Source organism: Quercus robur, chromosome 8, assembly GCF_932294415.1.
Source record: "Quercus robur chromosome 8, dhQueRobu3.1, whole genome shotgun sequence".
Lineage (NCBI taxonomy): Eukaryota > Viridiplantae > Streptophyta > Magnoliopsida > Fagales > Fagaceae > Quercus > Quercus robur.
This window is the reverse complement of record NC_065541.1, coordinates 42,984,703-43,008,139: the sequence shown is the minus strand read 5'-3', so window position 1 is coordinate 43,008,139 and position 23,437 is coordinate 42,984,703. Positions and strand designations below refer to the sequence as shown.

General features: G+C 35.4%; 1 protein-coding gene across 1 annotated transcript; it reads left to right on the top strand.

Annotated features, from left to right (window-relative positions):
• Nucleotides 1-11,096: 11,096 nt before the first annotated feature.
• Nucleotides 11,097-23,048, top strand: LOC126695593 (26S proteasome non-ATPase regulatory subunit 2 homolog A). The gene is made up of 25 exons (XM_050392412.1): nucleotides 11,097-11,364; nucleotides 11,454-11,554; nucleotides 11,748-11,868; nucleotides 11,960-12,019; nucleotides 12,149-12,216; nucleotides 12,416-12,458; nucleotides 12,905-12,970; nucleotides 13,072-13,110; nucleotides 13,229-13,311; nucleotides 16,742-16,856; nucleotides 17,087-17,161; nucleotides 17,777-17,935; nucleotides 19,179-19,286; nucleotides 19,366-19,470; nucleotides 19,560-19,700; nucleotides 19,790-19,894; nucleotides 20,179-20,400; nucleotides 20,620-20,733; nucleotides 20,962-21,177; nucleotides 21,695-21,754; nucleotides 21,847-21,960; nucleotides 22,048-22,133; nucleotides 22,262-22,370; nucleotides 22,476-22,654; nucleotides 22,745-23,048. The coding sequence occupies exons 1-25, from the start codon at nucleotides 11,299-11,301 to the stop codon at nucleotides 22,821-22,823; spliced, it is 2,634 nt and encodes an 877-aa protein (XP_050248369.1). The 5' UTR covers nucleotides 11,097-11,298; the 3' UTR covers nucleotides 22,824-23,048.
• Nucleotides 23,049-23,437: the final 389 nt, after the last annotated feature.

Below are 23,437 nucleotides of genomic sequence, written 5' to 3'. Positions count from 1 at the left end.
ATACTAATTGTTTTCTTTGTGGAAGAGAAAAAGCATAACAGAGGATATCAAATATTAATACGCATGGGTTAGTCAGAATATTGGGGAAATCAACCAAAATCCAATCCGCAGGAGTAGAGCCACAAAGGGAAGAACGTTCCTTCTCAACACAGTCAATCTCTTAGGAAAGAGTCCTACCGTGAAGATTAACCGCCCTGAGGGAAACGAGCCTGAGTGGTTTTTCTGCGCAGATACTCTCGAGGTTTTCACAAAGGGCCGAATTTTATGAGGGAGAGAAGGGACCAATCTACCGGTGCATGCCCACCGTTTTAATTCTCACTATTTCTTTCTTTCTTGTGGTTTTCTTTCTTTCTTTTCCCACTCGTTTTCTTTGCTATTTCTTTTAAGTTTTCTATCTCTTAGTCAAAGTTCTCTTGTTCCTCTTCTGCTCTGTTCATGACAAGACCCTCCTTTTGTAGTGCCTGCCATGACCAGATTTTACTGTTTTAGCCCTTAACTCCCTTTGTCTAGTCTGGGTGTACTGGCCGACCATCACTGTTCCGTCTGTGTATCACCCTCCCATCACCAGACAAGGAAGAGTATTTTGTTTGCTAGTCTGCCGTGGCACCCTTTCCTGCTATGGTCTGAGTTATTTCTCTCTCCCTATCCCTCATGGCATGCACCTAATGGTTCCAACTCAGCTTGCCTCTTTTGGGTAATAAGCCATCCCAGCAGGACATCTCCCCGAAAGAGCCTAAGTCGGAACCTTTAAAATAGATTTTTCCCCTCTCCCCACCACCAAACCATGCCCTCTGAATCTTTGCCCCCCGACCTCACCATGCTCTGTATTGGCTGGGTACAGGCTGGTGGTGCCTGGGCCTTGCTCGTATCTTCATTCCATATGTATCCAAAACCTGCCTGCTGCCCATTCGTCTGCTGTGGTCTGGAGGCTCGCCGTCCGTGTTTTTTGACCTTTTATGTGGGCTGCTTTTTTTTTTTTTTCTCGCTCCCTTCAGGAATTGGGCTTTATTTGATGATGTGCCTTACATTTCTTTGGCCCACTCCTTGGTTTCCCTCATTTCTTGCAATATCGTTATGTTATTCCTACTGTAATGATTTAATCCTGCTGTGCCTCTTTTAGGCCAGCCATTTATTCCTTCTCCCAGTGGCTTGGCATGGCCACTGGTTTGCTTTTATTTATGGGCTCCTATGTCCCTTTTGTCTTTCCCTTGGGCATCCTTGGCCCGTTTGCTTTCTTTGGGCTTCCTCAGCCCTTTTGCTAATTCTGCATTCCCATAGGCTTTTACTAACTTCATTGGGTTTCCCCGGTCCAATAACCTTATTCTCATCCTTGGGGTGTATGGGCCTGCCATAAACTCCTTACTTTCTTAGTTTGCATTACTTTGGGCCTGCGACGGCCTTTTCTCGCTTTTCTACCCCATACACTGCCCATAGGATGCTATTTCTCTCTTTCCGGGCTTCTTTAAGCCCACTTGCCTCTTCAAGGCCCATTTGTTTATTTCTTAGGCCTGTGATCCATTATTCCCGTCGCTTGGGTTAATGGTTTTGCTGTCTGCTTTGCCAATTCTTTGCTGCCCTTGTTATTGGGCTTTCTTTCTTTTCACCTGAATTCTCATAAATGGCCTTCAACACTTTTAGATTGGATTACAAATATGGCGCTAATTTTTTTTCTCCTTTTATAAATAAAGGTATTAGAGAAGGTTCTAAGAGAACGAAATATTGGTATGGTACATTATCCGATGAGCCAAAAAAAAAGATTTTTGCAAGAAAAGGAGAGAAGCCAAACTTCTACAAGCTTCAAAGTTAATTATATGGGATGAAGCACCAATGTCAAGAGGGCAAACAATAGAAGCTTTAGATAAGATGCTACAATATATAAATGAATCTGAGTTACCATTTGGAGGCAAAGTAGTTTTATTTGGTGGTGACTCCTGTCAAGTCTTACCTGTTGTTCCAAAAGCATCAAGACAAGAAATAATTGATGCTAGCATAGGATCAAGTCATATTTATGGCTTATATTAGAAAAAATCAAATTAACTGAAAACATGAGAGCATAATTAGATCCTGCCTTTTCAAATTACTTGTTACAAGTAAGAAATGGAACTGAACAAATAGTTACTGATGTGACAATAAATCTGCCAACTACCATGATTATACCATATATAGATGACATGACCTCTTTAACTGCCTTGATAGATGCTATCTTTTTAAGTGTAAATGATTATCCAAGAAATTTAGACCTTATGATTAATAGAGCTATTTTAACACCTAAAAATGATTGTGTTGATGAGAAAAATAACTTGTCTATAAAAAAAGTTTCCGGGTGAGGTTACTCGATATTATAGCTTTGATGACATCATAGATAGAACTAAACAAGTTCTTCAAGAAGACTTCTTAAATAGTTTAACACCAAATGGACTCCCTCCACATGAATTGATGCTTAAACCAAATTGTTCTGTCATATTGCTTAGAAACATTGATCCCTCACAAGGATTATGCAACGGAACATGATTGATTTGTTGTCAATTTAAACCAAATGTAATTGATGCATAAATTGTTATAGGTCATTATCGTGGTAAAAGAGTTCTTTTTACCAAGGGTTCCATTTTTGCCTATTCAACGTGAAAAACACCTATTTCCATTTAAAAGAACTCAGTTTCCCATTAGACTAATTTTTGCTATGACAATAAATAAAACCCAAGGACAAATTCTAGATTATGTGGGAATATATTTACCTCAACTAGTTTTTTCTCATGGACAACTCTATGTAGCATTATCTAGAGCAAAAACTGCAAATTCTGTTAAAGTTCTTCGACCAACTTCTATTGATGTTTCTAATGACAATTGCATTAAAAACATTGTCTATAGAGAACTATTAATGCTGATAAACTAATGTTCATATTTGAAAGCTATTTCAAATAAACCAAGTAATTTGCTTAGCCCCCCCCCCTCTCTCTCTCTTTTAGTTTTTCCTTAATTTCCTTTTATTACAACTGCATTTCCTTCTTATATGCTTTTGCTTAGTACTTATCATTTTAGTTAAGATTCATATCATTCTTATTAAATATTGTATTATTAATTATAGCTAATGCATTGTTTTTCTTACTTCCATTATTAACTCAATAGGATGCGCAAACTGTATAATTCTATTAAAGACATTACTCCAAAAACTAGAAATTGGAAGGTGAAGATTGTTGTTGCTGAAAAGACGACGACACGTACATCACATAAAGCCCAACCAAATATATGTGGCTCATATTGGCTGATAGCTAGGTAAATTAACAATCTACTTTGTAAATTTTATGTAATAGTGCTTGTAATATAGATGCTCATTTTCATTTTCTCACATATCTAACAATTCTACTTATATAGGGAAATAAAGAGCAGACTGTTATCTTTAATCAATGTGAGATTGACATGTTTGACCACGTGTTACACATAACAAGGACATACTACATCCATAATGCAATCAACAAAGCAATTAAACTAGAGTATTGAATTGTTGATAATATTTACTAGTGGACAATCACTCTAACTACGTTGGTTGAAGAAATATCAAATGATGATTCAACAGTCCCTGCACATTCCTTTAGCTTTGTTCCTTTTACCGAGTTCCATAAACATATGGATTACTCTACACTTGTCGGTAAGAATTGGAATATTAATTTAATTTACTTATCAAAGAAATGAATTGCAAAATTAATTCTCATAGCTCTTCTTTAGTTTAATATTAACCAACAATGATATGACATTTATTTATTTTAGATGTTATTGTTGTTGCAATTGATGTGCGCTCGGCTTGAGAACTTCAAACTAGAATTGGCCCATCGATGATCCAACAAGTCATTCTAATTGACCAGTTGTAAGATTTAATAATTTTTTCTATTTTCTCCCACAGTGGATTTCTTTTTGATTCAATTTTTTATACCTAGCCAATCTAAATTGGCTGCTACTGTTATTGATAAAAGACATGTATAAACCAGCACTTTTGAACTCTTTTTTCACATAATAACGAACAATTATTACAACTTTTGACTGCTTTAGTTGGTTTATACATTACAGGCTGAAACCAATAATTCTAACCATGTGGGATTACCAACGAATTAGTTGCCATTACACAGATGATCACTGCTAGACTTGCTATTATGGCAAGTAGATTAAAAGTTGTTTTTCATAGTGATAAAGTCTTTTCAAAAAAGAAAAATTTTTGGCTTAGTAATTGCTGATTACCCTAACATTTTTATCTATCACAAGTTTATCTCTCTTAACAAAATCATCAAGTTCCTTTATCATTGATCCACGCATTCCTAAAGCAACTGCATTACAAACTTGGTATATTATGCATCTCTTTTAAATTCTTTACTATTTCATATAAATAATTAATGTCCAGTTTTTAAAGCATTCATCAAAATAACTTCAATTCAATTTATAAATGAATTAGTCTTAACAGACTTTAAGACTTATGTGCATCAATAATCTACTAAAATAAATAAATTCATTTTTTTCCTTTTTATTTTTTAAGCTCTATACACAACTAAACACCTTGTGTATATCAAACTTTTAAAAATACCTAACTAATTGAAAATCTTCATCTGATTATGTTATATATTAGATTATATAATGTTGCTCTGATTTCACGTGGCAATTAAAGGCTATGAGGCTTATCTGTGGCACTAATGGAAACCTCCTATATAAAAATATTAATCTCAGAAACCAATGAAACATGACTAATTCACTTAATACATGTACATGCTTTATCTCTTCTTTTTTTTCTTCCCTTCATTGTTGATTAAACATTGGATAATATAAATTGAACTCACAAATATAGTCAATTTTTGGATGACTCTTTGCAAAAAAATCACATGTATATGGTCCTTGAGCATTAAGATATTTAAAATTTTCTTAGCACATTTAGCTTTTATTGTTCTCTATTACTTATGAATATATGATTACAACTTTTTCTTCTCATGGTCGCTCCAGAAGCTTATAAATCATGAGTGGGAGGGTTACTTAGGCGATGTGGGACTCGGGTGAGCCTAAGTGTCAATCACTTCATGGCAAAAATCCTTAGCTCCCACCCCTTCGTGACAAAACCGTGAGGGCCTGGCTCCCCAAAACGGACAAACACCGATTAATGGGGGGCAGGTACCCACAACTTCAAAAATCAATTAATTTATATTTTTTGTTCATGTTAAAAATATAATTTAAATTTAAACTTAATCACTATTTTTTTTACTAAAGCCAGCACTTGCCTTGCACGTGCGGCCCTACCGTGTGTGTGTGTATCGATAACTTTCAAATTGTAAGTCAAAAAAAGAATAAATTTTCTCAAAAAAAAAAAAGAATATATTTATTTATATTTTAGTTAATTTATTATTTTTACTAATTTAATATATTTATTTATATTTTAAATAATTATTAAATTAATTATGATGTCATCACGGTTCAACCTTGGTTCGATCTCGATCCGACCTGAAAAACCTTTAACCTCTCTTTTTTGTAGTTCAATGAATGGTCTGGGTTTGAAAACCATGCACGGGAACTGCGTTCATGTCAAAAATGTGTACAACACTGGTACGTTGGCAATTTCACTATGCTTATACTTTCGAGGATTACGTAACAATGTTGATCATTTTACAATTCTAATTTATTGCATTTGGATACACTACAATAAATACTTTCTATTGCAACGGCCACAAAATGTTGCTAAAAGCCCAAAATGCCACAAAACGTTTTGCAGCATTTTTTTAGCGTTTTTTCAACCATTGCAAGAGTTGCGTTGCAATTTCCCTATTGCAATACATTTTGAAAGTGTTGCAATAAAGTTTTTGTTTAGTAGCGGGCTTTGACAAGCATTGCAATAAAGTATGCATTGCAATGTTTTTCAAAATATTGCTAAAAGTTTCAATTTTTTTTAATTATGAAAAGAATTTTTCCCTAAAATTGATTTTGAAAAATTAACGTTTATTTTAGTAACTTGAATGCAAATACATAATGCTCAAAATATTAAAGAGTACACATAGAAAAAAATGTCATTTATTCAAATAACGTGATTACACCATTATGTTTCACCAATACACTTTAAGTACAAAGATCAATGTTGTGAAATTTAACAATAAAATTTACATTCTATTCAATTTATCAATTGTTAGTTACAAAATAATGATTTTTTGTCTCACGCCCAATAATTGTTGCATCAAACTGCTACTTATTTTTTTTACCTACAACACATATTACAATAATAAAAATTAGTAATGTCATTTACAAAATTTATAGCTATGTCATCACAACAAAACCAACATAAATCATGAAACATATGAATGATTCCTACTTTTGGTGTGCAAAAAAGATTTGAATACTATGTAATTAACCCACAAGATTGTATAACTTAGAGTATTATGAACCAACATTTTAGCAACAAAATAAAGGCATTTATATACATTCATTAATTCAACACAAAGTGTATTCTACTAAAACCCTTAGCAAATACCCTTCAAAATAACAACAATCCAAAATACATATAAAGAAATATCACCTTGTTGAAGAATAACAATGACTTGTAGCAAATGTAGATATTCCTTGCAAGTTGACTCACTAATTAACATGGTCTCTATTGAACAATCTCCTCTAATCTTTTTATACATCCCCCACCACCAAGTACCTTTAAATGGGTTTATACTTTCTATGCGCAAAATTGAGAGAAACTCTGTAGGGCGTTGTACATTGGGGTGGGCTGCTTCTTGCGGTGGTGGGCCCGAATGTTTATGAGTAAGGGAGTTGAGACCGGTCCAACTGTAACTCAACTTGGGTCAGCTTGCGCACAAACTATACCTCGCCTGCCAGGAGTGTGCTCACGGCAGACAGAACTGTTTCAGATGAATTACGACAGGTAGATATAATAATAATAACAAAACAGAGTACTCTGACTATTTAATGGAAAATGGCCAAGTAATCCCTACTTATAAGACATGATTACAGTCATAACAATGTCATTTATAAAGAAAGTAAAGGAGAAAGAAGGTAACATGAATTAATCAAGAATGAGCATAAAGTCAGGTTTAAGTTTGATCCACAGAAGCAAAACCAAAGAAAGGAGAACGTCTTCTCTCAATGCAAATAATCTCCCAGGAAAGATCCTGTCGTGGGGATTAATGGCTTTGAGGGAATCGGACCTGAATGGTTAATGCTCAGAAGGAATCCTTATTATGTTTTGGAAGAGAGCAGGATTTAAAGGGGAAGAGAGAGAAATCGACCTACTGGTGCATGCCCATTGTATTATCTCTCTTTTTTTCTTCTGTTTTCTCTCTTATCTTTTTTCCTTTCTCTTGTTTTCTTTTTATTCTTTTCTTTTACTTCGCGATACTCCCTCTGTTTTTCGATCCTCCTTTCAGGGCACGGCAAGGGTCCTTTTATAGTGCCTGTCGTGACCAGATTTTACCTCTTTGTCCCTTAACCGCCTTTGTCTGGTCTGGGCGTACTTGCCGACCACCAAAGGGTTTGTCTGTGTGCCACTCACCCTTGCCAGACAAAGGTAGGATTGTTTCATTTGTTAGTCCATCGTAGCACTCTTTCCTGCCACGGCGTAAATGCTTTCTCTCTCTTTCCCTCAAGGCATGCACCTAACGGTTCCCCCCTCAACCTAGCCTCTTTTGGGTGGCCTGTCATCCCAGCAGGACGTACCTCCCAAAAGGGTTTGGGCAGGAGCCGCAAAACAGGTTTTTTCCCCTCTCCCCACCACCAAACCATACCCCCTTTCTCTCTTACCTCTGACCCATGATCCCACCACGTCCCATATTGGCTGGGTACAGGCTGGTGGTGCCTGGGCCTTGCACGTGCTTTCCTTTCATATATGTCCAAAAATCTGCCTGCTGTTCATGCGTTTACCGCGGTCTGGAGCTTTGTTTGCACAGTCTGCCTTACCTCTTCGTTCTTTTACGTGGGCCGTTCTTTGTTTTCCCGCTCCACTCACGAGCTGGGCTTTATTTGATGATGGGTCTTACATTTCTTTGGCCCACTCCTTGGTTTCCTTTATTTCTTGCAATGTCGTTTTGTTATTCCTACCGTAACAACTTAATCCTACTGGGCCTCTTTTAGGCAAGCCGTTTGTTCCTTCTCTCAGTGGCTTGGCATGACCACTATTTTGCTTTTACTTATGGGCTCCTATGTCCCTTTGGGCTTTCCTTTGGGCATCATTGGCCCGTTTGCTTTCTTTGGGTTTCCTTGGTCCTTTTACTAATTCCACACTCCCATGGGCTTTTTACTAACTTCATTGGGCTTCCCTAGCCCAATAACCTTATTCTCATTCTTGGGGTTTATGGGTCTGCCATAAACCCCTTACTTTCTTAGTTTGCATTGCCTTGGGCCTGCGGCGGCCATTTCTCGCTTTTCTACCTCATACACTGCCCATGGGATGCTATTTCTTTCTTTCCGGGCTTCTTTGAGTCCACTTACCTCTTCAAGACCCATTTGTTTATTTCTTGGGCCTGTGATCCATTATTCCTGCCGCTTGGGCTTAATGGTTTTGCTGTCTACTTTGTCAATTCTTTGTTGCCCTTGTTATTGGGCTTTCTTTCTCACAAATGGCCCTCAACAAACTCAAAGTAAATAATATATATATATATATATATAAATAAAGTAAGACTAGTCTATTTAAAACATGATGTTGGGAGGACACAATATTATATCCCTTAACAACATGTAATCATGGTTTTAAAAATCAGAATGGTCAAAAATCGTTTTTGCCACTGGTTCTTGGTTCAAATTGGTTTTTACCGGATCGGATTGGTGCCTAGTTCCCAGTTGAATTGGTTGAACCGGCCGATCCAGTTTGGTTTTTAAAACAGTGCATGTAACAACAACATATAAACATTTTGGTTTGTTGATTTTGAAAATACAGTACCTACATTATTGGTGTATTATAAGAAAAATAATAGAGCTACCCAACACAGTAGATACATCTCTATCTTCAAAGCTATACCTCTATCCCAATTTACAAAGCATAAACTACAAAATAAAATGAGTAAAATAATATTTTTGTCCCTAAATTTTACCAAAAAATTGTTTTTCATCTCTAAACTTTAACAAGCTCATTTTTCATCTCGAAACTATTAAAAAATTTGTTTTTCATCCCTAAACTATTGAAAATGTTTCACTTTCTTCCTTAAACTTTAAAAAATATATTTTCTCATCACGAAACTACTGGAAAAAAAAAGTAAGCACTATTTTTGTCTCTAAACTATTAAAAAAACTCTTTACAAAGTTTAAAAATGAAAAAAGAACTTTTCATAGTTTAGGGATTAAAAACAAAATTTTTAGGGATTATTATTTTTTTTTTTTGGAAGTTTAGGGACCAAAATTGTATTTTACCCAAATAAAATCAATAGCACTTCTCCTTTGTGGACTATGTTTATAATTCATTACTATATGTAGGGGGTGGTCTTCGAATTGTACTCCATGAGCAATCCCATTGAAGAATAGAGCAAACCAAGGAAATGGACTCGGACCATATGCAGTGGGAGAAAGAGCCTAGGCCCAATAAAGGAAATAAGGGCCAATCGTAGGAAACAACCCTACATCCTTGGATTGATGCACAATGATATATGGCCCCTCGGCCAAACACATCCAAGGCGTTCAATGTCGATGAAGTAGTTGATGACGAACACAATCCTATGAGAAATGTTTGAGGAACTTCCGCATTAATTAAATGTTCCCCTTTGTCACTGGCTGCATTTATTACTGAATGATCAACCTGAACAATGCTTCATGTCCCTAAAATCTAATTTCATAATCAAAACACGGGAGGGGACACTTGATAAGACGAGTATCTCTTGACCCCCATTATGGCAGCCCACTACTAAGAATAAGGCTTGGGGGGTATAAATAGAAGCTACATGCACACATAGAAGGTGATTCAAAAAAATTAGAGAGAGATAAAAGTTTAGAGAATTTGTATTTGCCTTTGGATGCATGTATTCTCGGCAAGATTAGCCCTAGGTTGATTATTGATAATAAACTTGTATCATTCAGCTTCTATTCTTGTTATAATCTCCCATTGTGGATTTATCCATCTTCCAATCACTACAAATTAGTTGTGATGATCAAATTCTAATTAACTACTTAGTTTTTTTTTTTTTTTTTGATGAGAATTAACTACTTAGTTAGTTAGTTAGTTTATGACCTCCACACTATGATTTATTTATAATAATTAATCTATTTAGGGGCCAATTAGGACTAATATAGGATTATCCAAATAAATATGGATATATATATATATATATATATATTAATAGCCAAAGTTCAGAGAAAATCCAATTAGATTTTAATTGGATTCTTAATTTCGCGCCACGTGTCCCATTTAATTTTTAATTTTGTGCCAAGTGAATTATTGAGTGTAAAAAATTGAAGAATCCAAATTCAATTAGATTTTAAATTGGATTTCAATTGGAGTCATTTGAATCTCTCCTAAAAAAAAAGTATAATTGTGATAATTTTTAATTGTACTTGTGCATATACATGGGGCTACGTACTAGTTTTAATAATAAACTGTTTGGTACATGTGCTTAAACACATGTTTTCAGTTTTTAAACAACATTACACGTATTTTCACACACTTTTTTACCCACACAAATTTCTAAAAAAAATGAAAATGGTTATTTAAACGAGTCCAAATCTTTTGTCTTACTTTTCCTGTTTCGATCTATACTCCACCAATAAAAACTTGTCATGTGTTCACCTAATTAATTAAATACTATCATTATTGACTTATTAATACCGTTATTAATTAATAATAATATTTAATTAATTAAGTAAATACGTGATAAGTTTTTATTAGTAAAATATAGAATGGAGCAAAAAAATAGAACAGAAAATTTGGACTCTATTTAAACACACATACCAAACTGCTCAAAACAACTTGGACATTATTTTTAAAACAATGGTCCAATAAGTGTAATTTGAAACAAATGGGCCTGCCTGGGCTTGAAAGTGATACTTATTAGAACTGGGGGAATGGACTTAAAAATATATATAAAATAGCTATTGGGCCACCGAGGTTTCGTAAGGAGGCGAGATTCCTATTCCCTCACCCTCCCAAGAAATGAAGCAAGGATTATAAAAGCAGCGAGTAGTAGCAGTAGTAGTAGAAGTGTATCTGTATTGCGTAGAGACCATTCCAACCTGGTTGTCTTACTTTACTCATCGCACTTCCTTTCTTCTCATCAGGAGACGAGGGTTTCTTCGTCTTCGTTGTTGTAATCCAAACACAAATTCTCAGAGTTCTTTCTAACAAAAAAGGAAAGAATGGCAAAGGAGGATAATAATAATAGTAAGAAGAACAAGAAGGAGGAGAAGAAAGACGAAGATCTGGTGAGTACCCCTTCAATTTCAAATTCAAACTAACAAAGAAAGTATTAGTAGTGATTTTGTGCTGATTGATCGTGTATTGCAAATTGCAGTCGGAAGAGGATCTGGCACTGAAGCAGCAATTGGAGCTTTACGTGGAGAGAGTTCAAGATGCTGACCCTAATTTACAGAAGGTCGCTCTTGAGAGCATGAGGTAATATTATTATAACTCACTCTTACTTACTTTTTAGGGTTATAAACCAAAATTTTCATTTTAGGGTTAGGGTTTGAATGTTAGGGATTTTGTTAGCTTTTTGGGCTTTTTAGATTAACTATGGGAACATTATTAGCTCGTTGTATGGAATACTGTAAAAATAAAAAATAAAATAAAAATTTTGGTATTATAGGCAGGAAATCCGAACCTCTACGAGCTCCATGACTTCGGTCCCAAAGCCGTTGAAATTTCTGCGGCCACATTATGGAACGTTAAAGGCGTTTTACGAAACCATGGAGGACTCTGAAATGAAGGTATAATTTTGTTTGATTGGACATTGTCCATTATGGAAGTAGTAGCTTTCCGGGCTTATCTAATTACTTTTTTTTTTTTTTGTCAATGCAGAAGTACCTTGCTGATGTGCTATCCGTTCTGGCTCTCACCATGTCTGCAGAGGGCGAAAGGGTATGAATTTAAGTTTTGTTGATTCCATTAGTTAATTCTCTTTATAAATGTAAATGTAAATTCCTTTCATGTTGTTTGGGACTAACATTTATTTCGTTTCTTGTTATTTTTTTGTGACAATTCTTTTAGGATAGCTTAAAATATCGATTGGAGGGTTCAGGAGGTGATATTGGCTCATGGGGCCATGAATATGTGAGGTGAGCACCATTTGCTTAAAATAATTGTGGTCAGCATGGAGTTTTTAGGTGGTATGTAGTTTGTTCTGGTCATATTTTTTGTAAGGTTTATAGGTTCTAGAGTTTTTTTTTACTAGCAGTGATTGAAGTTTAATACATATAAATGAATATTACCATCACTTACTATTGATTTTTATTACTATTTTTTGTTTGTAATCAGGAACTTAGCTGGAGAAATTTCACAAGAATATGCTAAGCGACAGGTTAGAAATAAATCTTATTGAATTCTATGATAGTTTTCATTATGAAAAGGCTTGTTATAGGTACTGGGAGCATTCTATAAATCTTCTTTTTTAAATCAGTGAGAAAAAACTTTCTATTCATGTGCATTTACAGCTAAGATTTAAAATTTGGTTTCATATGCACCTTGAAAAAACAGATTAAAGTGCTTTAAATTTCTACTATCATGCACTACAATATTCACGCTTCCCTGAATTTGAAGTTATGTATCATGCAGTATGTTGTTGGAGTAGTATTACATTGTAATAATGCTCATTGCTCTAATTTATGTGCAATATCTGTGATTAGAGTGTAACATTCTTTGATAAATATTTTCTCTAGAGTTTTCATCTTCTTTGGTGTTCCATGCTTTATCGTTAAGAACTCGTTCTTAATTTTAATTATGTTTTTTTTGAATTTACCATAACAGAGCGAAGAAGTTCCAATTGAGGATCTTATGGAGCTTGTTCAACAAATAGTTGCTTTTCACATGAAGGTATAATTCGGTAACATGTGACAATATGACTATAGGTGACATTTGATAGGATTTTTTGTTGTTGTTTGGTTTGTTTATAATCAATGCGAATTGCAATGCAGCACAATGCTGAACCTGAAGCTGTTGATCTTCTAATGGAGGTACCAAGCAGTATTGCCCTTTTGATCTTTTTCCTTTGTTGTGCCTTCTTGTTTGTCATTTTTTTCTCCTTTTGGTCTTTGGCCAACATTGAGATATGTAATATCTGACTAATGCTAGGTTGAAGACCTTGATCTTTTAATTGAGCATGTTGACAGTACGAATTTCCGAAGGACATGTCTCTATCTAACGAGTTCAGCAAGGTAAGTGGGATTATACCATCAATTTTTGGAGATGCTTATCCGATGGATTAGTCATTTAACACTCTGATTGCAAGGTAAGTGGGATTATAATTAGCATGGGATTTAACTCTTTGATTGCAAGCTAAGTGGGATTATAACTAGCATGGGATTTTTTTTGGCGGTGGGGGAGGGGGTCATGGTTAGACCAATTAGGTGCGTGTGTGACTTATCATTAAAAAAAGTATGTTTCATTGTCAGTTCTGTTTTGGTCATCTATTGCTTGTTTTCTGGTCAATTCACAGGGAAAGTTTATTTAATAAAGAGATGTCTGCATTTAGGCTCAAAAAACATAGGCAAGTCTCAAGAGAATACCATGCAACTCCTGAAAAGATTGACATATGACTTGAACCTGCTCTTGTTCAAGAACTTGGATTACTATACTTTATAATAATTTTGACCTTTTTGCTGCTTGTTAAGGGTTGAGATGAACAGGTTTTTATTTACTAAAGAATATTGCAACGTAAATTTTTTTCCATGTATGAAATGCTGCATCAATGATCTAATATGTTCAGTAAAAGATAACCTTCTGCCTTGGGGGTTATTATTATTATTTTGATAAGTAATAAATTTTTTTAAGAGAGAAGATTGCTTTAATTTCAGATGATGAATGAAACATGAAGAATCTTTAAAAATCACATAATCATACAAAAAGCAAAGTGAGTCTTGGAACTCAAGAACAGAATTACAACGAGTAAAACACAACATGTGAGACCAATCAAACAAAGTTTGAATTAGCAAGGATTGCAACTGATCAAGAGAGCTCTCAATATCCTTGAAAGTGCGTCTATTACATTCCTTCCACGCTATTCACTTCAAACATAATGGAGTAAGGATTCAAACATCCAACCAGTGTTTCCCAAACCAATTCCTCCAACCAAACAATAGGTCTGCTACCATTGATGACAATACTCAATGAGTCCCAAACATCTTAAAGACTACACTCTACAAAATATATGCAACTTCACAATGGAGCAACAAATGATCCATTGTTTCTCTTTTTTGATAGGACAAATGATCCATTCGTTTCTCCACTGCACTGACACATGCAACACCAGCCAATTATAAAGTATCCCCTCTTGATGAAATTATCATAGGTAAGAATCCTACCCCAAGTTGCTGTCCAAACAAAGGACACTTGGTTAGGGACCTTAGCACTCCAAATATTCCTCCAGGGGAATAAAATAGCATTGGTGCCATTACCATAGCCTTATAATGGGAACAAATGCCAAACTTTCCACTCATTCAAGAACCATCTCATCCTATAAAATCCCTCCCCTCTAGGCACCTGAGAGTAAATATGGATTAGAAAGGAGTTCACGGATTCTAACTTCCAATCTTGAAAGTTTCTGTGAATTGCACATACTGACTCTGAATGCCTTTCATATGGCTGTCTAAAAATTCAGAGACTAAGTGGTGCAGCCATGGAAGATTGATGTAAAATTACTTTGCAATTCGCCTATTCAAGAATTATTATATGGGCTCCACGTGTAAAGTCCAATTAAAGTAAAATTCATGTAGTTTTATAGGTCTAGGTTTGAGTCTTTAAAGTTGCAATAGTTTTTTATTTGGGTTTATATTTTATTAGTTATGGTCAATTTATGTTATGGGGAAAATATGTGATTTTAGCGATTTCTGCGAATTAAGGGTATTTTGGTACTTTAGTTGAGTCTAGAATTTTCTAGGAGATCCTAAGTATCCTAGGTTTTATTTTCTTTGGGTTCAAGTCAGTATTTTATTAGGTTTCAGACTTTTAGTTTACTAGTCGAACCAAGAGTCCTAATACTAGTAGGACAAGAGTCTTTGTATATAATTGTGTTCAATGTATTCAAAGGAGATGAGAGTTGATTAATTTAATTATTGAGTGTATTGAGCATTGAGACATGTTGGCATTTGTTGATGTTTTCTCTCTTTATCTTCTCTGTTCTTCTTCTTCTTCTTCTTCTTCCTTAAAACCCCAAATCAAGCCTTTCCTTTTACCTATCAAAACCCCAAATCCCCACATACTTTCTTATACCAAATAGCCATCAAATAAATAACACTATAAACCACCTTTTAATTCCTAACTCAATCCCATAACTCTTTCTTCAACAACTCAAAATCCTATTTCCACAAATCCTCCTAAACCTTAATCCACCACAGCCACATGTATACAAATTTCTCAATTTTTCCTACGTCACTAAGGCATCTTTGTCAACTGAGTACGCATATAGGTCAGGGTACAAATCCTTTAGAGTATGATGTCCACTACATTGGTCGTGCCGAAACCTTACACGTGTGCCATCTCTAATCTCAAAGGACATGCTGAGAGGAACTGTCTTAGCCTGCTCTGATACTTTGCCAAAGACTACAACCATGTGTCCCTCTACATGGCCCATCCCTTTCACCCCATACTTTGAAGCAATCACCCATGACCTAACACCAAAAATGTGTATCTGCATGCCCAAAACGCCGTAACCATTTTCCTAATCCCCAAACTGCCTACCTCAATAGGTGGACAAACTGTATTCCACTTCACCAAAGGGTATTTGAAATCCATAAGAAGTTTCTCTCAAGTCTCACAAGCCTATTAGTTATGAACATTGAAATAGTATATAAAGAAAAATAAAAAGTTGGTAAGCTTGAAAGCATACTCTTCGGCAAGGTTAGCCTCCTTCCTTTGATAGATATTATCTCTTCCAACTCGGTTATCTCTATTCCATCTTCTCTAATATAGGATTCCACACACAAAGAGCCTTAAAGGATGCCTCCAAAGGCATACTCAAGTAACTAATAGGCAAGCTCCCCCAACTTTGCAATGTAATATATCTGCTAGCTTGATTATGTTATCCACTCTGCCTATTGGGGCCGCTTCACTCTTGCCCAAGTTGACATTCAGGCCTTTAAGAGCTTTAAAACAAATCAACACCATTCTTATATACAAAATTTGTGCAATATTTGGATCACAAAATAAAATGGTTTCATTAGCCAAATAAGAGAGGGAGATACTTAGCTTCTTAGTTGTAGCAGGCCCTACTCAAATCCATGAATAACACCCACCACCCCCCCGCCCCCCCCCCACCCCACCCCTCTCCTTAGTTTTCTTCAAAATCTGGCTCAACACCTCTATAACCAGAATAAAAGGCAGTGGTGATAAGGGATTGGCCTCCCTTAACCCCTGCGAACTACTGAAAAAGCTGTAGGGGAATTGTTAACCAAAAGTGAGAAATGGACTGTAGAAATACAAGCATATATCCACTTCCTCCACTTCTCACAAACCCCATTCTACTCAAGAGTTAAAGTAATGTATCCCAATTTGCATGGTCAAGAGTTAAACTTTTTTATGTTACTTTTATTTATTTTTTATTGTATCTCCGCATCTCTCTATGACATTTCACATTGCTACATAATGCAGATATCTCCCTGGACCTGATGACATGTTGGTCCTAGATATTGCCTACATGATTTATATAAAATTTGAGGAGTATCCAAATGCGCTTCAGATTGCCCTATTTCTGGATAACATGCAGGTTTGTACCTTAAGTAAAGTTATTTTTATAGCCCATCCTTTCCAATTGTGAACAGTGTTTGCTTGTATTTGGTGAAGAGCTGCTAGAGGAATTATGTTTCTTCATTGATTGAAGAATTTCATAACTACACATTACTAGGAAATCTTATTAAATACTTGTCAAAATTTATGATGTGATCCTTAAAATGTTAGTATGGTTTGGTTCTCATAGTCTAAAGTATTTGTTGGCAGCATGTGAAGCAAGTATTTACATCTTGTGATGATCAGCTGAGAAAGAAGCAATTCTGTTACATCCTTGCTCGACATGTAAGTCTTGAATTTTACATACTTTTGATATTCTTTGAGTTTACATTGTTGACTAACTTATTTTTATTTTTTCTAATATATGGATGAATTTCTCTTTTTAGAGATTGAGTTTGATTTTGTATTCTTTATGAAACGTACTATTTAGCAATCTGACACTGTTGCTAGGATTATATAGGAATTTCCTCTTTTGTATTTAGAGGCTATCATGTCCATGTTGTTGGGTTAGAGTATCTGTCTAATATAGTTAAACTTTGTCCTGATCATTGTTGCTGGGTATTATTATAGGGTGATGAAATAGTCAAGACTGTTGTCCTTGCTCAGCACATTTCTTTTTCTCTTTTTTTGGATGGTTTGTGGAGTTTGGTAATTTCTTATAGTTCGTTGCTATTTTTTGACATGGGGGAAGAGTAAATTATGATAGATGATTAATAAGAGAGGGTGCAAATGGTAGGAAACTTGTGAGTGAGGCATGTGATTGGATGTCAGGGAGTTTCTGTTGTCATTTTGTTTGAAAGAGGTCAATTTAAACTATTCTTATATATGGATTTTTGTTACTTGGTACATTGATAGCTAACTGATATTTGGTTGTTTGCTGACTGTTGTTCTTCAATGCAGGGTATAACATTTGAGCTAGATGAAGAGATGGCTGCCAATGATGATGACCGAGAGGCATTACAGGACATTATAAACAACACCAAGCTAAGTGAAGGCTATCTAACACTTGCTCGTGATATTGAGGTTATGGAGCCCAAATCTCCTGAAGATATCTATAAGGTTTGAGCTTTTGATCTGTATAATTCATAATGGTGGACTAGATTTGACCCTCAATGACCACAGTTTTTAATTTGGTTTTCTAGAGATTTAAGAGTTGGTTGTTTGACTTAAAAAAAGAAAAGAAAAGAAAAAGAGTTGGTTGTTTTATATATTTTAAAGGTATCTGCCCTAGCGTTGTTTATTATCATATTGTTCATGGAGGATTTCCATCAAGTGAGATCATGAAGCTTTACTTTACTCTCTTCTTTTTCATCTCCCCTCTCCCTCTCTCTCTTTTTGAAAAGATCGCTGAAAATTCTGTCTTGGGTTCCTCTTGAGTGGTGCTATTGTCCTATTTGGAGTCTTCCCATAAATGATAATAAAAGTTCAATATACCATTTTTAATTTTTTTTATTGGTTAGTCACGCTACCACAGAGTCAGTTTTAACCCATGACTTTACCCTTCCAACCTATTCTTATTATGGGGAGAGGAAGTGCCATTTGAGCCAAAGTTTATAGGCTAAAGGTAGCCTTTTCAAATAAAGAACTTTATATTGTGATGACTGATAATAATATTTGGGCCTTAATTTTAAGACAATAAAAGTATTGCTCTTATGTCTTGAATCTTTGATTGTAATTTCTAGGAAGCTCCTTGTTTGCTGCTTCCGTTTACTCTAGTAAATTTTTTTTCTAATAAAAAAGAAAGTAAAATCATTCTTTTTGAGGGTGGAGTGAGTGCTTATACATTTTTGAGACTATTATATATACTATTATATATGTGTGTGTGTGTGTGTGTGTGTGTGTGTGTGTGTGTGTGTGTGTGTGTGTTTGAGGAAAGTCAAGTGGGTAGCTACTATGATTTCTTTGTTAGGAGACCTTGATGAGTAAACAATGTTGTTAAATATTTTTATTATTTATGCAGTGATTTATTCCCTTTAATTGCGATGCTTCCATTTCCTTATGGCATAGTCTAGGAATACTTGCTGCCAATATACTGATGTTATGCCAGTCTTTTTGTTTCTTTATATCACTTATATACTTTTTCCCCCATTAAAATCAGTACTTGTATGTGTGTGTATCTGTTTTATGCAACGTGCTGGTAGCCTATATGACTAGATAGGTAGGAATCATAATCATTAATTACCAGAAACCAAGATAAAAAAGAAAAAGAAAAAGAAAAAAAAGAGGAATGTTCTAGGTTCTCATTATATGTTTGAATGAATTTGTATCATATTGATTTATTTGCTTTCTCATGTTTTCTTAGGCACACTTGCTTGATGGCCGGGCTAGTGCTGGTGCAACTGTTGATTCAGCTAGACAAAACCTTGCTGCCACCTTTGTTAATGCTTTTGTAAATGCTGGCTTTGGTCAGGTAATGTGTTTTGCTATTTGCATGATAGATATCGTATGGGTGTGAGTTCTCTTGATATTGAGTCTTATTTTTGCTGCAGGATAAGCTAATGACAGTCCCCTCAGACAATTCGAGTTCTGGTTCTTCTGCTAACTGGCTTTTCAAAAATAAAGAACATGGGAAGACTAGTGCTGCTGCAAGTCTTGTAAGCATCCCTTTACTGCCTGTGGTTTATTATCTCTTCTTATATGTTCAACCTGATTTCGGGATTCTCACTGCCTTCTATCCTAACAGGGTATGATATTATTGTGGGATGTTGACTCTGGACTTGCCCAAATGGACAAGTATTTCCATGCAAGTGACACCCATGTCAATGCTGGTGCATTATTGGGAGTGGGGATAGTAAATTGTGGAATAAAGAATGATTGTGATCCGGTGCGTTTCATCAATTTATTATTATTATTTTTTTGCACTGAAGATCGTATGATCTGAATTGCATCTTAATCTCACTCTTCTTTTCTCAGGCACTGGCACTTCTAGGTGAGCATATAGATAAAGAAGACCCATACATTCGGATTGGGGCAGTAATGGGCCTTGGGATTGCTTATGCTGGTACTCAGAATGAGCAGGTGAAGTATCTTGTTGCTTTATGTGAATAAATCTTTTGGGCCATGACAATCATATTTATGTTGATGGATGTTTTGTGATGTCTTTCTGTATCCTTTATGCAAAGAACAACATCTGTGCATGTATTTACTGATCCTACACGATGCATGCTCTATTTCACTACTGGTTACTAAGGTTGACAAATAGTATTACTTTATTCGGTTGAAAATTCTAAATTGTAAAAATTTGGGCTAAAAGTGTTATAATGTCTTTTCATATGAAAGCTAACTTTTAACTCTTTTATCAGATACGGAGTAAATTGGCTCCTATACTAAATGATGCTAAAGCTCCACTTGATGTAATTTCCTTCGCTGCGCTCTCTTTGGGTTTAGTATATGTGGGTTCCTGCAATGAAGAGGTTGCTCAGGCAATTATATTTGCATTAATGGATCGAAGTGAGTCAGAGTTGGGGGAGCCGCTAACTCGGCTTCTACCTGTAGGCCTTGGTCTTCTGTACCTCGGGAAGCAGGTAACCTTCTTACTTTTGTTCTAGTTTATCTGAGACAATGGATTTTTCTTATTCTATCCATTCTGTAAATTCTATTAATGTTGATTTTTATTGCATGGTTGATGTGTAGCATCTTTTACCATCAATGCAGCCTAAAAGATGTCATTCAATGTGACAATATTGAACATTATGGCTCTATCCCTATGATTGTTTTTTGAATAAGTTTCTTGTGTTTGACAGGAAAGTGTGGAGGCCACGGCTGAAGTTTCTAAGACCTTTAATGAAAAAATCAGAAAATATTGTGATATGACGCTACTTTCATGTGCCTATGCTGGAACAGGGAATGTTCTTAAGGTATTCTTTAAAAGGCTATTTAATCAACTGTTTGTAAGTTTTTATAGTTAATGCAAATGAGCTTTGGCTCAAAAGGCACTTTCCTCTTCAAAATGGGTGGAGGGTGAGGTCGTGGGTTCACAACAACTGGGTGTATGTGTAACTTAAGAATATATTTTTGGTAGTTAATTATATAATTTATGAGTTTCTTTTACTTGCCCAAAGTAGCTGATACTTTTCTGTGTGTAGGTTCAGAATCTTCTGGGTCATTGCTCACAACACCTAGACAAGAGTGAAACTCACCAGGGTCCTGCTGTGCTTGGAATTGCTATGGTTGCAATGGCTGAAGAATTAGGGCTTGAGATGGCAATTCGTTCATTAGAGCATCTTTTGCAGTATGGAGAGCAGAATATCCGTCACGCTGTTCCTTTGGCTCTTGGCCTCCTTTGCATATCAAACCCTAAGGTATTTTATCTTTTTAGCTCTGGCTTCCCTTCAGTTGGGTCAATTCAGTCTGCTAAAGCTGATGTGGCACCTTTTTCCTTTTCAAAGGAGTGATATGACTGCAGGTGGTTTGATTAGAAAGCCTGCTCATCAGTCTCAGCTGGATTGACTATAATAAATGGCTATTCCAATGCTTCCTAAGTTTTGGATAAGTAAATTAATAAAATTCATCTAGTCAAATTTAAATCACTTTATTCCCAATCCCCAAATTCAAGGATAACCTTTAATGCAAGTCTTATCATCTTTATTACTTTCTGTATTTTGCTTGTAATCTGACTATTCATCAACTTTAAGGAAAACTATATATCTATAATGTGTGCAGATAAGCTGTTTGAATCTGACTCTTTCTTTTTTTGAGGTTGGGGGGGGTGGCGGGGGGGTGTAATTATAAGCTGTTTGAATCTCTTTTAAGCTGATGATAGTCTCTCTCTCCATGATTTTGCCTTGCTTACCAATTTGTTGATCCATTTTTGGTCAGGTCAATGTTATGGACACGTTAAGCAGACTTAGCCATGACACAGATTCAGAAGTAGCAATGGTAATACAATGTTAGAACTTTCATATAAATTTGTATCATTATTTCTTCAATGACCTTTTTAAGGCTAAAAAATATATATTTGGATTCAACAGGCTGCGGTAATCTCGTTGGGATTGATAGGTGCGGGTACAAACAATGCTCGAATAGCTGGCATGCTTCGGAATCTTTCAAGTTATTACTACAAGGATGCCAGCCTTCTTTTCTGTGTAATGCTTCTAATGAATTCTTTGATTTACTTTTCTGTACAATATTTCATAGAGTTTAGAAATATTGATGAGTCCCCTCTTTTACAGGTGCGAATTGCTCAAGGTCTTGTACATATGGGGAAAGGATTATTAACTCTTAATCCGTATCATTCTGAACGGTTCTTGCTATCCCCGTAAGTAATCTTTTTGCATGGAACCTTGCAACCCCACCTCACTTGTTTAAAATATATTTAATCTTTACCGCCCTAAGTCATTGAGAAGTGTTTTTTCATATATCATGTAAACAATTTCCTTCTAACAGGACTGCACTTGCTGGAATCGTTATCATGCTACATGCATGCCTTGACATGAAAGCAGTGATATTGGGAAAATATCATTACATGCTCTACTTCCTTGTTTTGGCCATGCAGGTTTGGGGATTTTCTACTCAATTTTTTTTTTTTTTTTTTTTTTTTTTTAATTTCAGTTTATTCATTAGCTATTGATGGTCAAATTCTCTTTCTTTGTTGTGACAGCCAAGAATGTTGATGACGGTTGATGAGAATAACAAACCTATATCTGTACCTGTTCGTGTGGGTCAAGCCGTTGATGTTGTTGGCCAGGCGGGTCGTCCCAAGACTATCACTGGTTTTCAGACACACACGACACCGGTGCTTTTGGCTGCTGGTGATAGAGCAGAACTGGCGACTGAGAAGTATGCATTCCCTTTAATGTCTTCATAAAAATAAAATAAAAAAAGTTATGCTATTGGGTTGCTTACATTACCTTTTTTCTTTTTTGGTAGATATATTCCGCTATCCCCTATTTTGGAAGGGTTCGTTATCTTGAAGGAGAATCCTAATTATAGGGAAGAAGATCACTAAGTTGGTTCCAGAAATATCTTGCGGCTCTGACCAAGCTCTTTTCCAAGTTTTCATAGAGGCTGTAATTTTTTAAAGATTTGATTTGCTATCAATTTAATAGTTCCATGTAAATCTACTAACCTTTCTTGTTCTGTGTTCCTTGCAAGCAGAAAATACAATGCATGCAAAGATCATATAAAGCTATCAAGGATATATTTATTAGGAAAAACTAGTTTAAAAGAAAAATGTCTGATAACTATCTAGTGGCCATGATTAGCAAGCAAACTTCTACCATGAAAAGGAATTTAGTCTATCAGTTGACTCGTAAGAGTCCTGGGCTCAACGTGAGGCCCGGATTGCAAGAAATGACATTTCCTTTTATTTGTGATAGAGAAATACCCAAACTACTATAATGAAACATTAGAAATTATCTCAATTTATTAGTATTACCATCATGTATGTCTGGGCATAATTTCAATAGTCTTTTATATGAGAACATTCAATGATATATTATAGTAATAATTCTCGCAAACTTGGAACAAATGACCCTAAAAATGTAGGACTAAAAGTTATGAACTATGGTAATTATTTAAAAAAAAAAAAACTGTCATAGGTCGTTGAAATGAACTTTTTTT